General features: G+C 49.3%; 1 protein-coding gene across 1 annotated transcript in view; it reads left to right on the top strand.

The window, feature by feature from the left end:
* The window catches only part of LOC102378933 (immunoglobulin superfamily DCC subclass member 4), a 92,760-nt gene that overhangs the window by 5,799 nt on the left and 73,436 nt on the right, over positions 1-13,525 (top strand). The window contains 2 exon segments of the mRNA XM_025199556.1: positions 1,427-1,568; positions 8,889-9,022. Coding sequence (XP_025055341.1) covers positions 1,427-1,568; positions 8,889-9,022 — 276 coding nt within the window.

The raw sequence follows: 13,525 nt of genomic DNA, 5'->3' as shown, positions 1-13,525 counted from the left end.
AAATTTGCACAAATAATTTAACTATAATGTCAGTGGATCACAATCTGAATAGTTTTCTTCTTGGATTAGCAATGTAGCTTCATGTTTTCCATGAAGCTAAGACCATTGCTATGCCACACTCCTGCTCTCTGGCATTTATGCCCTAGGATTACGAGAAGAATTTACAGGATAGGTTTCCTAGTGCAGGTGGATTAACAGCGGTGCATTTAAAACAAATCCCTGTTCTTTTTACTCAGGGGAATAAAAGCTTTTCCTGCATCCCATTAAGGAGGCCTGTACATCAAGTTCAGAGTGCCATTGTATTACTGAGATGCACAAGTGCCTCAGTGGCTATAGCCTACCTGCATTGATACTCTGCTGCATCGCCAGTGGCCTTGGGCTTGGCATTCCTTGTGTGCTGCAGAACCGCAGATATACCAGACAGCTGCCATTCGTGGCACTAGCCTTGCTCCACTGGAGTTCAAGGGAATTTTGCCGCAGACTTTAGTGGGAAGAAGACTGGGCCCCCAGAGCATGGGTGAATGGATACTGACCTTGGATGAGACTAGGGCTCCACACAGAAGCATGTGTCCCCACACATTGCAGAAGCATGTCTCAAGCTTCTTATTCTAAGGGAGGAAAACCTGGAAAAGAAGAAGATTTGGGCAGAGAATAGGTGTGATCACAGCACTCTGCATTGTTCTTAAATGTGCCCATTGCTGCTAAGCAAGAGGGTCTTGGTGGCCACAGGGTGAATCGGCCCCTCAGTAAGTTGCTCCATCTTGGGGACAGTATTACTCCCTTTTGTTTTATTGAGGGGGGGAAAAGCAATTTTGGGTAGCAGCTGCTTCTCGCTGTGTGTGTGCATGTGCGTGCGCATTCACACTTACACATAGAACCTGGTTCAATGGGGCCATGACCTTGGCTGTGGCCTTCAAGTGCCACACTTGCACATGCTATGCTTGGCCCTTGGCATTGAAGGAGGGGGGTATTTATCTTTCTCTATACAGAGCTTGTGGCTCCCCTAGGAGCAAGCCTGCAGCTCAGATCCGCTTGTCTATCCAGAAAGGGGGCTTGTCCCCATTTCTCTACTGGTGCTCCCTGCCCTTTCTAAAGCGTGGTCTGGGTCTCACAGGGGTGACTGGAGTTGGAGGGCCAGTTCAACAAAGCAGTGGGAGAAGTGGATGGATGGATTGGTTGTGGCCACAGATGTGAGGCCAGTCTTCAGTTTCCACTTTTAACGTGTCTGCCTGTTAATGTGCTCAGGACTGTGAAGGGCATGGCCACAGGTGTGTCAGAGGGCAGTTAAGAATTGCACTTGCCAGCTGGGATACTCAGTGAGGTCAAGTTGCAAGTGAAGAGGAGCCCTTTAGCTTGCTCAGTGCAACAGGTTGACCTGGGTTAGGCATTTCAGAACGTTAACTTTTTCTCCTTCCTTTTTTTCCAGCATTATCACGGTTTTTCCAGCAGCCCGAGTCACAGACAGTGGAAGAAAATGGCATGGCCCGGTTTGAGTGCCGCATTGAAGGGCTGCCCGCCCCAAGCATCACCTGGGAGAAGGATCAGGTGGCTCTTCTGACAGAGTCCAGGTAAGTGGCTGGGAATTCGGTTTCCTTGAGTTCATTTAAAAAAAAAAAAACCAACCCAACTTATTAAAACACTAAGATGACAGTCCTTCCTAGTGTTCCTTGAACCAACAGAAAGATATCCTTAAAATTAATTAAGGAAAATGGAAATAAACAAATCGACCAACTCTTAGTCATTCTTCCCCTGCATCATTTAGCATATTGGACTTAGTATGCAAGCTATAAAAGGTAATTTTCTGAAAACAAAACCAGGAATTGCCTAAGAAGCAACATAATTGCACAGGACAGCCAGTACAAGTTGTCCACTCATCAGTCTCAAAATGGACTGCCTTATGACAGTTTGTCAGCATCTTCTGGTCGTATCTTTCCCATCCAGAGAGTTTGGTGGTTGCTTGGGCCCTGTATACGTAGAAAGCGGATGGTGGATGCTTGAGGGATTGGCCCAAAGGTAACGAAAGGTGCAGAGGTCCCAAGGGAAGTGAGCCTTTCCGTATTCTGACGCTGGGCTCCAATCCTGTGCACATGTAAGTGGGAGCTGAACTGCACTGCAGGGAGGCTTCTCAGAGTTGGGCAAGAGAAGCAGGGGTGGGTGTAGGCCTTTCTTGGATTGAGGCCTATGGTGGTATTGATAATGGGTCTCCTTCTCACAGGCCTGGTATAGTTGACACTGAGTCATTCCCCTTGGCCCCTCAGGAGTTCATTGACTTCAGTGGCATGGATTTCCTGCTTGGGAAATGAGAGATCCATCTGCACTGTTCCTTTTTCTGAGTGAACGTATGTCTGGGCGGGGAGAGGAGACAAAGACAGAGGCTGTTCCCTGGCCTGTAGACTCGACTGCTGTCTGTGGGTCAGACGATGATGCTGTCCTTTAGCCCCTACAGATTCAGCAGCTGTAGTTTGAGTTTCTGCAGGAAAAGCTGGTCCTTCCCAGGGACAGCTAGCATGCGGGAGGGAGGGAGGGGAAGGAAAAAGTACCAAGATTGAGAAATAATTTCAGCACAAAGGCTGTTTTTGTCAGAATAGCTGTTTATATCCTTGAGGCTGATGTGCGGTGATCTGAAGGTTTGTGGGAGGCTGGTGCTTTGTATGAGAAGAAAAATAAGTGTTAAAAAAAAAAAAAAAAAAAAAAAAGGCAGTGAGTGGGGGGTGGGAGAAGGAGGCATGCCCCAGATAGGGCAATAGCTTTTTAATATGACAGTTCGATGGATGTTGTGAAATAACATGCTTGGAGATTGCTTTCAACATGAGCAGCTTGAAAATTGCTTTCTGTGTAACAGCCAGAGGTAATCTGCACCTGCAGACCTGGCTTTTAAATCATGTTTAGCACATAGAAGATTTCAGGGAGCTTGGCTGTTCTGTTGTTGGCTGTACAAAATGGGCTTGGGAGGGAATAATGTGCATCCAAAGGAGGGTCTGGGTACACAGTGGTCTCCTTGTCTACTCTGCTGTGCCTGTGCATCTCTTGACAAGGCCAGATGCAGCCCAGTCACGGGGGGCTGCGGGCATGCTTTGCGGCATACCTCGACAGCAACGTGCGTGGATATCCGTATTGGACACGCAGGCATGCCGTGTTCTGACTTGTGTGTTGAGAGCTGGCAGGATTAGTGGGATATGCAGAATCCGACTCTGGGACTGTGAATCCGACCTATTGGAGAGCATTAAGGTGTCACTATGTTTTATCTCCTTTAGCTGTAGCATAAATGGAAAAAACCCTTAAAATAGCTCTTGCTGTGATTATCAGTTTCTCTTCTTTGACGTTCTAATAGGTCTCTAATGGGTGCCAGTGAGACTGTGGTCTCAGAGGTGTGTTGCAGTGATGATATACATAAGCCAACCCTTGTCTTCCCTGGGGTTTTATGCCATTACAATTCCCAGCACTGACAGAGCATTTGATTCAAGATATTGCATTATGGAGCAGCCACCGCATTGCTAAGTACCAAGCCCTGCTGAGATCCCATGTGGCTGTTTGCGCTGGGAGATGCTGGGCGGTAGTTTTTCATTGGATAGGTTGCTGCACACAGGAAGGCAAGATTGGTGCTTGCTGTCCTTTTAGAGTTCAGCGCATGGACTCCTGTGTTTTTGGACGTGCTTCCTGGCATTTCTGCTTCTTGGATTCCCCTCTCAAGTGTTTCCAAGCCTCCCACAAGGACCTCTCTGCCCACACGAGTGCCTAAATACTTTAAAAGCAAGGCCTGAAATCCACCGCCGCAGCTTTGAGTTGGCCCAGCTTGTAGAAAGCCATGAAAAGACGTTGTCTTTCTGAGGGGCTCTCATTGAATGTGGTTTCTCCAGCTCGCGTGCCTCTGAGTTTTGCATCAGAACGTGGGTTAAGGGTTTGCTTTTTGACCCTTTTACCTTTTATTTTGCCTGGTTGTTTCCTCCCCCTTCATGGAACTTATGGGCGTTTAGTGTTGAGTACTAAGCAAGAATCGGGATGTTGAGTTGTAGGTGAACGTTCAGCATGTGCAGGAGCTGTAGGCACTAGCTCCAGAGCAGCGGATACTGAGTTGACTGCAGCTGCTTTCTTGCAAGCCCTGCCCACGGTTGAGTGGCTGCCTGTGTGGCATGGACCCACGGGCCTCAAAGACCAGGAAGCCAGCTAGACCATGGGCAAAGGGGAAGGGGTTGTCATGCTGCCAGGGATGCAGGCCTAACAGCATGTAATGATGATACCTTTGGGTTCTGAGTCCTGCACCTTTCAGTTGTGATACACTGCTCTGGGCAGAGGTAGGCCTCTGTTTGGTCGAGGCCGGTGGAGACCATCAAAGAAAGATGTGCTGGGAACAATCTCCTGGCCCCAGCTTAGTTGAGAGCAAAGCTGGTGGGGATGTCAGTGGAGCCGGGATTTTACCCCCTGGTGCGTTTTCTGTTTTTCATGGAGATTTGACTTTGGCTCTTTGTTTTTCTCTTCCCTTTAATAACAGTTGCTCTTTGTTTGAGAAAAGCATACACCACCGAGAGCCACCGCTTACACTGAATCATTAGGCAAACTCAGCTACATTGAAGGGGGGTCCCCCCCCTTCCACTTCTCTTGGATTCTTTTGATGCTTCTCGTTGATCAGCACGACTGCAGTGAGCACAAATAGCTGGAGGCTTTGAGAAGCATTGGGAAGGAAAAAGTGCAGCAAAATCTCTCTCTCTCGTTCTCCCTGGCTGTCCTTGGGCGAGGAACACTTAGCATATCTTGCATTTCTTTTGGAAATAGCTTCAACAGGATTTGCTCTCCCATGAAGCCCTCCCTGTGCTGCCAAACTCTCAGAAAACATTGTGTTCAACTCTGGAGTGAGTCAGTAGCGACCTTGCAGGTCCCCCCCAACTTGTACAAAGACATAGAAACTCTGCCCAAATGACTCCTTCACCTCCAGCTACTAGACTATTGCAAGAAACAGTGGTGAGGCTGAGAGAGAACTGAAGATCATCAACATAACTCACCCGCACCTTGTGGTGTGTCACCACTTGACTTGAATCCCGCATCCTACCTCTCCTCTCTGCGTCGTGAGCCTTTCGGTGTCTGCTGCATGCTCATGGCGGCCACCAGTAGCCATTATGTGTTTTTAAAATCCCTCCAGGGGTTTTGCAAGCTGGATGGACTGACGCCGAATCTGAACCCTGAGCAGCGAATGATTATGTAATGAATATCAACCATATGCTCTTGGAAATGCAGTTGAGTGCTATATTTGTCTCTGGTAGATGCCTTTCTTGCTGCTTGGAATGCGTTGCTTGTCACTGCGGATGCAAAGAGCAGATGCATGATAAAAATAAACCTCAAGGGACTGGGGACTTTTCCCAGCACGGAGTCAGAGATGCAAATCTTTGTCCTGGTACTGCTGCATTTGAACTAGGAGTCCTGACAGCGGCTGCCTGATGGCAGCCCCTCTGGGGCCTATATAGGCTGGGTAGAAGCTGCTGATCTGGCTCAGTTTCCACAGCCTTTACTCTCACGAGTAAGCTGAGAGTAAGACCATGCTGGAGGGTAAGGCTTTCAGGGAGGGGCCCACAGAGGCAGCATCACTTTTGTAGCTGAGCTGCCTTCAGATGCTCTCTGCCACATCCCCACTGTGCCTGCAGATGGGGAGTGTTGATGGATATCTAAATGGCTCGACGGTTCAAGGACCTGTCTCTGTTGTGGGGCTTCAGATATCAAGGGCTTCCCATCAGGGTGTCCTGGGGTGGGCAAGCCCAGCTGAGAAACCAGCCCCTGTGCTCGTCACTGCTCTCTGGTCCACTCCTGCAGAGTAGTCTCTCTTGTCCATCTGTTCACGGGCTCTCCTCACAACCAAGACATCTGCCAGTCAAAACTTGGTGGTGAAGTTCATAGAGGTTTGTGCCTTGTGTTCACAAAGAGAGAGGCTGCCATCAAGGAATTCAGACGGAAAATAAGGAATTTAGCAGCCACTTGTGCTTTATGCTGATTGCTAATTATCTGCATTATTCAGCACTATACTGCATGAGTTTGTGCTGCAAAACCAGGCATCTATCAGGAGCTGGGTCTCTTAATATATGGAAGCAGAAGTGCTGTAGTGCAGTGGCTCCCAGCTGGTGGGCTGTGTATCACTAGTGATCACTGAGCTTGTTAGAAGCCTTAAGCCAAAAACTGTAAGGAAATAAATGAAGGAGCCTCTTTAGTTCCAAACAAAACTGTCATCTGTCCAGGAAGCAGAAGGTATTTCTCATGGCTGCTTTCCTCCCTGGTGGTATGTAGCAGGCTAGTAGAGGTGCATCCTGCCCTGTTCCTGTGCAGTTGGGTGCAGGGCTCTCACCTGTCCAGCTAGCTTTTGCTGGGTCTGGCCCACCTGTAGATGCTCAATTGGTCAGCCTCAGCTGCTGAGGTGAGCCCACATGTCTCCTGTCCGAGTGTCCCTATATCTGAAAAGATCCAGGCCCATTCAATGCCATGGCCAAACCTGCCGTCTCATGTGGGCCTGAGATCAAAGAGCCCCTGCACAGCACGCTACCCAAGGGGCAGGAATTGCCTCCTCCATCACCGAGGAACAGCAATTTAAATGGCTTGGCCAAGGCTAGGCAGCAAACCTGTGGTAGGACTGGGAAGGGAGTTCGTAAGTCTGACTCTCTCAGTCCCTTCTCTAGCCACCAGCCAATGACCCCTTTGGTGACCATTTAAGATGAGTTAGTCGCAGACAATCCTGAGTTTAGCTGTTCTTTTCCTTTCACCCACCCTCCTGTTTCAAACAGCAGGGAATCCTTGAGAGACTTATTTTTCCAAGCAAATTCCCATTTCCATTTGGAGGCGCTTTTAAGAAGATAGCTTCTTACCAGACTCTAATTATCAATCATTAATAGGAGAAGCAGCAGTGGCCTTAGCTTGCAAGGAGACTTTAGGTTAGATGCTGGCAAAAACCTTCTAGCTGTGAGGATGGGTAAGCACTGGAAGAGATTATATGGAGAGCTCCTTGTGTCTCCGTCCAGAGCGGGGTGGGCAAAAGTCCATCGGGAGTGGGATAGACATTGCTGATCCTTCCTTGATGCAGAGGGGGTGAAATTGAGGAGCTCTCCAGACCCCTTCCAGCTCTGCTTTTACTAATCGTAGATTGTTTTGTGTGGATCTGATGCGTGGTCCCCAGCATTCAGCATCCAAGCAGAAAAAGGTGCCTCCCCATTTCTCTGCACTTTCAGAGACGCAAGAAAATCATATCGTCAAAGGTCCTTTTGAAGCAGACCTTTGCTAGGTTGCTGTAGCAGAGTGGCTCCCTGAAATCCTGTCTGGAGAAGATGCCTGGAGTATCCGACACCTTGTTCAGACAAAGGTAGCCAGGACGAGCAGGACAGCTGAGAGTCTCTAGGCAAATAATTTGTCACCTGTCCATACGTACATTAGCCTGTTACTTAATGTGTTCAACAGAAGGCAAGGGAAGCAGGCTCTTCAGAGCCATTCTCAGGAACTGTTACATCCCTCAGTACTGGAACAGCCTGGAAAGCAAGGCGATGAGCCTTGCCAGTAGAGTACATAGCTTTGAGCTGTCTGGCTGGTTGGCTTGACTCTCTGCCCAGAGGAACCTAAGCTCTGACTCAGCCCCTGTGGATGGTGGAAAGTCCTCTGGTTCAGTAGCACAAGCTGCCTGCACTGCTCATAGAGCCAGGACCTGGATAGTGAGACCTATCGTGGGTAGGCACAGCTGAGAACTTAGCAGGGTTTGGGGCCAGCTGGAGAGAGGAGTGTGGAGTCAGTGCCCTGGGAATGAGCTGGCCCTGGAAACCCAATCTTTCAGAGTTCTCAGCCAGGGGGTTTCGGTGCCTGGCAGGATTGGCCTGTGCAACATTGATGAAGCCCTTTGAATCCTGCATCTCTCACTGTATAACTCGTCGTAGCTTGTCCAACAGTTACCCTCAGTACGATGGGAATCAGGATTCCTTTTCTCAAGTGTAGATCCTCTCCTATGGATCTGAAGACCTGAGGAATCCATTTGCAATGCCAAACAACAACTTTACTGAATGAACTTAGGTCAACGTGGCATATTCTTACTGGATAAAAGAAGGTGCTCTTTGTGATATCCACATGCAAACTAGTAGGTTTGTCACATACAACACACCCTAGAATAAGAGGCACCTTGCTTTTTACAGGCAGCATGAAGGAAAAAACCCTCTTTGGAGCAGGTAACTGAGTAGCAGCAGCAAGGGAGCCGAGCCTGCTCTTTGTTATGCTCCCTGTGGATTATGTACAGATTTTACTTAAGCTTCTGCCTGGTAACTGCCAGACACTGCTTTTACTGTATTTCTTGCATATAACGCACACTCAAATTTCCAGCAGCTGGTTGGGGGGGGGGTGCATTTTACATGAGAAAATTATAGTATATATGCATATGTAGGTCTGTATGCTTGCTTGTTTATGTATTTTTTAAATAGAACACTTTTAGCAGAAAGGCCTTTGGACTATCTTGAGTCAGGTTTGGTGGTGGTCTGAGGTAGAGCTGAGATTATGGTTGTATGGATAGGACAGGGCTGGTGGTTTGGATAGGACTGATCCTGCCTTCAGCAGGGGGTTGGACTAGATAACCCCTGTGGTCCCTTCCAGCCCCACTTCTCCATGGCTATGAGTAGTCTAGAGAAAGCCAGGTTTACTGCTGCAGTGAATCTGTTGCTGCTAAAGATTTGTTTATTTTACCTTTTTTTTTTTTTTAATGCTCTTCTCCTGGGAAGTTAAAAGGTCTCTTGCCTGTGTTTGAGGCCAGGCCTGTAGGGATTACACACAGTCCTTTCTCCAGCATAAGGGAAGGAGGAACTAGAATAACTGCATTCAGGTGGCTGGGATGTGAATCACGTCTGTGGTGTGAAGCAGCCCTGATGGTCTTTACTTGAATTCCCCAGGTTTATAAGTCTTCCGAATGGCGTCCTCCAGATTCTGGATGTGCAGGAGAGTGACTCCGGGGCTTACCGCTGCGTAGCGACCAACGCGGCACGGAAACGCTACAGCAGCGACGCTGTCTTGAGCGTGCTTAAAGGTGAGATGCAGCTGGGGTCACCTGGCCGGGCAGGTCTGTGGGGGAAGAGTCAGCCTCAGAAGCAGCAGCCAGCTGATGTGAAGCACTGGGGGGTATTCTTTCTCTGCATCACAATGGTCTGGGCTGTAGTAGAGCTAATTTCCCAGGGGTGGCAGGTGGCTGGGACTGTTGGGCTTATTTTAATGGGATGTGTTTGCATCTGTTGCTTCTTGGTGCTCCCTCACATGCTCCGTTTTGTAGGTTACACTCTAAATTTGGGGTGGTGTTTGCACCTTATAAGCTCCACTTTGGGAGGAGATTGGAGCAGAACTGAGGCACCCTAAAGCCAGTGATGTTGGCACTGTGGTGGTTTCTCTGTATGGCCTCTGTGCACTGAGCTGGAGAAGGCTTGGAGGGGCAGCAGGAATAGTCTGGGGTTTTCAGAGGCACCAAAGTAATTAACATGCCCAAATCCTATTGCACTTTGGGCTTCTTACTCACTTGGGCTCCTTGGACTATCCCCTCTTAGTCCCTGGGTGCCCACACAGTTGCTTACATGGACTGTGTTCATGTATAGCCTGTGGGGTGGCTGAGCTGGGGTTGCATAGAGCCATGCCACAAGCACTATAAACACGAGGATCTTTTGTGTCCAATCCAGGGCTGGGAGTGAAAGGACCCTGAGAGGGTCGGGGGGGGCAAGCCCTGCAGTGCAGCGCTTCATGCCTTGCGGGGGTGGGCCTTGACTTGTTCTAATTCTGCCAGAGGGCAGGGGGGTCATACTGGGCACATCCTACTGTGCCCCAAGTCACAGCTGGCCACCTCACTGTGTGTGGCTTATATACCAGTTCAGTGGATGTTTCCTGACTGGAGGCAGTGAAAGTGGCTCTCGAACTGCGGGGATGTGGGGAGGAGCTGGGAAGGCAAATAGAATCCATTCTCCATCACAGCTGAGCTGAGTTGTGAGCTGGATACGCCATTCCCTTGATAACGTTTGTGTTGTGTGCGGGATCTGAGAGGTATAAGATCCATGGACTCCAATGGATTAGTATCTATCTGCTCTGTGAAACCTAGATCTTCATACCCCTCACACCATGGTGGCAGCTGAGATCTGCATCTGCTACATCCCACCATTCCTGACCATCCCACCAGTCCTTCCTCCTCAGACAGGCTGTGGTGACCAAGCATTTGGCACCCTTGTGAGTTGATGCTCCGTGCATGCAGTTGTTGATTAGTGCATCTCCTTGAGAAAATGCAGTCCACATGAATTTTATCCCTGTCTCTGGAAAATCCTTATTTTTCTCCCATGGGTTTGGTTGCCAAGGTCTTTTTATGTCTTTGTCCCTTTGGACATCCCTCTTGATGGGCAGGAAATTTGGAAGATAGTTTTAGCTGGGGATTTTTTGGGTCAGCACAGCCTTATGACAGATGAAAAAGAGTGAGATTCTCTCTTTGTGATAACTTAGCAAGAGTTTATTACAGAGCCCAGGGATATATTTGGCTTAATGAGAGCCTGTTTGGTGACTCCCTTTTCAAACACTGTGCGCTAAGGTAAAGTTCCTGATGAATGTGTTTCTTATTGCTTCCAAGAAGGAGGTGCTTCCTTTGGGACCGTGGTGGTAATGACTTCACGTGGTCTGCCCCAGGAGCCCAGCTCGCATGCCTACAGCTCTGGAGCGAGCAGCAGAGGAACCTCTCAGGTGGCCTGTTTTTGATACTGAAGTACAGCAAGTTTGAGCTGCAGCAGTTTGGGTTGGCACTTCTGGGCCTGTCCCATCGCTGGTTAAGTAACATTACGTGACAGCAGAAGAGGAATCAAGAAAAGGCATTTGGACATTTTCCAGAGCCCGATCATTCCTGCACAATGTTTCTTACAAACCTATCAGGAAAAAGAAGGGCTTGGAAACTTGAGGCCATTAAAGTCACTGGTCTTGGCTGTGCTGAGCAGATGGTGTTGAACACAGAGCAGAACAAACTGCATCCTTTGAAAGGAGCTTGCACTTCATTATCAGAAAGGGTCCCTACATTTCCATACAGAACCACGTATACTTGTGGGTAGAGGTAGCCTGTAATTGGCCTACAGGTGAGCCTCTTACAGGTGAGCCTCCTACTCTTGAATCATAGAAGTAGGGTCTGAAGGGACCTTGTAGATCTTCAAGTCCGACCCCCTGCCTGGGCAGGAAGAAAACTGGGCTCAAATGACCCCAGCCAGGTAGGCATCGAGCCTCTTCTTAAAGACCCCCAGGGTAGGAGCCAGCACCACTTCCCTTGCAAGTTGGTTCCAGATCCTAGCCGCCCTAACTGTGAAGTAGTTCCTATGGATGTCTAATCTAAACCTACTCTCCAACAACTTGTGGCCGTTATTCCTTGTTATCCCGGGAGGCGCTGGGGGAAACAAGGTCTCCCCCAAGCCTTTCTGGTCCCCCCTAGTGAGTTTATAGACGGTCACCAGGTCCCCCCTCAGCCTTCTCTTGTGAAGGCTGAACAGGTTCAGGTCCTGTAGCCTCTCATTGTAGGGTCTGCCCTGCTGTCCCCGGATCGTGCGGGTGGCCTCCTCTGGACCCTCTCAATGTTGTCCACATCCCTCTTGAAGTGGGGCGCCCAGAACTGGACACAATACTCCAGCTGTGGCCTGACCAGTGTCGCGTAGAGGGGGAGGATCACCTCCTTGGCTCTACTTGAGATGCACCTGTGCATGCACGATAGGGTCCGGTTGGCCTTGCCGACCGTGACCCCGCATTGTCGGCCCATGTTCATCTTGGAGTCAATAATGAGCATGGATAGTCCGAAACTCTGGAGAGAAGGGTTTTAACTATTTGAAGACTCCACAGTACGTCATCTAGGATTTCTGGGGTGCCCTGCATTGGCCTTGCAGGCAGAGGCTGTGGGCTTAGTTTGCTTGTTAACAGAGGGGTTGAAACCAGTTTGGTGGCTCTGCCTATGGCTGTGGAAGGCAGGGGGGTGTTACCACGTCAAGGGGGTTGCGGCGAGTTGATTTCTGGAAGACACGGGGCCTGGCCCGGTACTGGACATGGAGCATGACTCCCCGTGCTGCCGTACTGGAGTCTTGGTCTGGCCTTCACCTTCTAGTTATAACGTACTTCAGAATAACTGAGGTGGGAATAGGAAAAGGCTCATAGGCCCTGGGAGAAAGGCAGCTCCTTCTTGCGTGGATAATCGTAGTAATAAAAACACTTCACACTTTCTGCCTGAAGGCTGGGAATCACTTTGCTACCTTGAGTTAATTAACCCTCAGCATGCCCTTGTGCAGTAAGGAAGCGTGGTTATTTGAATGAAAGGAGCACCTGTTCTAGTCTAAATAGGCAAGACAGGAGTAGGGTTGGGAGATGCAGGGGAGAGAAGTGAAGTGCCCTGGGGTAAATATGACATCAGGCCAGAGCCTAGAGGTGAAGCCAGGTGTCCAGACTCCAGGGATCACATCCTGTGTGGTAGACCTTGCTTCCCCTTGCATTTTACAGTGGGACAAGCTGAGGCGCACAGTGGTTAGACAGGATGCCCAGGGGCACAGCGCAAGAGCGGAGGTCATGATATAGGAGTCCTGGTGCTTTCTTCCCTACCCCTTTGCCCTTTCTCTGCTCTGGCTCTCATTGAACATGAGGTATTTTTAAGCAGTGCAAGCCATGAAGCCCTTCCTAGGCCCTTTTTTGTCTTCCTTTTTGAAGCGACTCACTGGCTTCTCCGCTACCAGTGCATTTTCACATGGCTGCCTGTGCGGCTCATCCATCAGCAGGGAGTGTAATTAACTGTGGAGTCCAAGAATATACCTTTGATCAATGAATTGCGTTAGGGAGGTAATCTGTGTGGAATCTACAGAGAATTCTTGAGCCGTCATACACTCTGTATCTAATTACCAGCCCCTGCCAGATCCTCGGCATTGCTAATGAAACACAGGGTAACAGGGGAGCTTTTCCAGCAAGCATTTCTGCACGCTGGAGACAGCTCCTTGCCTTGCCCAGCTTGGCTATTGATAAGTAGTATTGATCACACGGCACATTCGGATGCCAGTGTCATTCATTCTATTTTCTGCATAATTGCGCCTTGTAACTTTAAGAGATTTAATCTGCTTTGCAAATTGAAAGCCATGGAAGAGGTTAAGCAGGTAGCATCCCTGCCGCAACGCCAGCAGGCCCGAGCAGATTCCCCTTCCCAGGCACTGAGCTGCCTGCCGATCAGGCAGAGGAGCACTCTAGTTTGGCTTTTTTCCATCTGATTGGGCTCACCGGGATGAAAATTGTGCGTCTCTATGAAGTCTCTGGAGATGCTTGTCAGCAGTGAAAGTCAGGTGAGAAGCAGAGGTGGCTGCTGGAAGTGACAGGCCGGTCTGGGAGGGATGGTTGCTTTGGGGTTTTGGGGCGGGGGGGTTTCCCCCTTCCCAAGGGATATCTGTCAGGAGTGTGGTATTTGGGCAGTTTTGGTGGGTGGCTGCTTCTCGTCCCTGCTCTCTCCCTTCAGTCATTAATTGGCAGTAAATATTAACTAGTGTTAAACCCCTGGTTTTCAGGGAAA

This window comes from Alligator sinensis, unplaced genomic scaffold (genome assembly GCF_000455745.1).
Source record: "Alligator sinensis unplaced genomic scaffold, ASM45574v1 scaffold210_2, whole genome shotgun sequence".
In the NCBI taxonomy this organism is placed as follows: domain Eukaryota; kingdom Metazoa; phylum Chordata; order Crocodylia; family Alligatoridae; genus Alligator; species Alligator sinensis.
The sequence above is the reverse complement of the archived record's forward strand: the minus strand, read 5'-3'. Positions and strand labels throughout refer to the sequence as shown.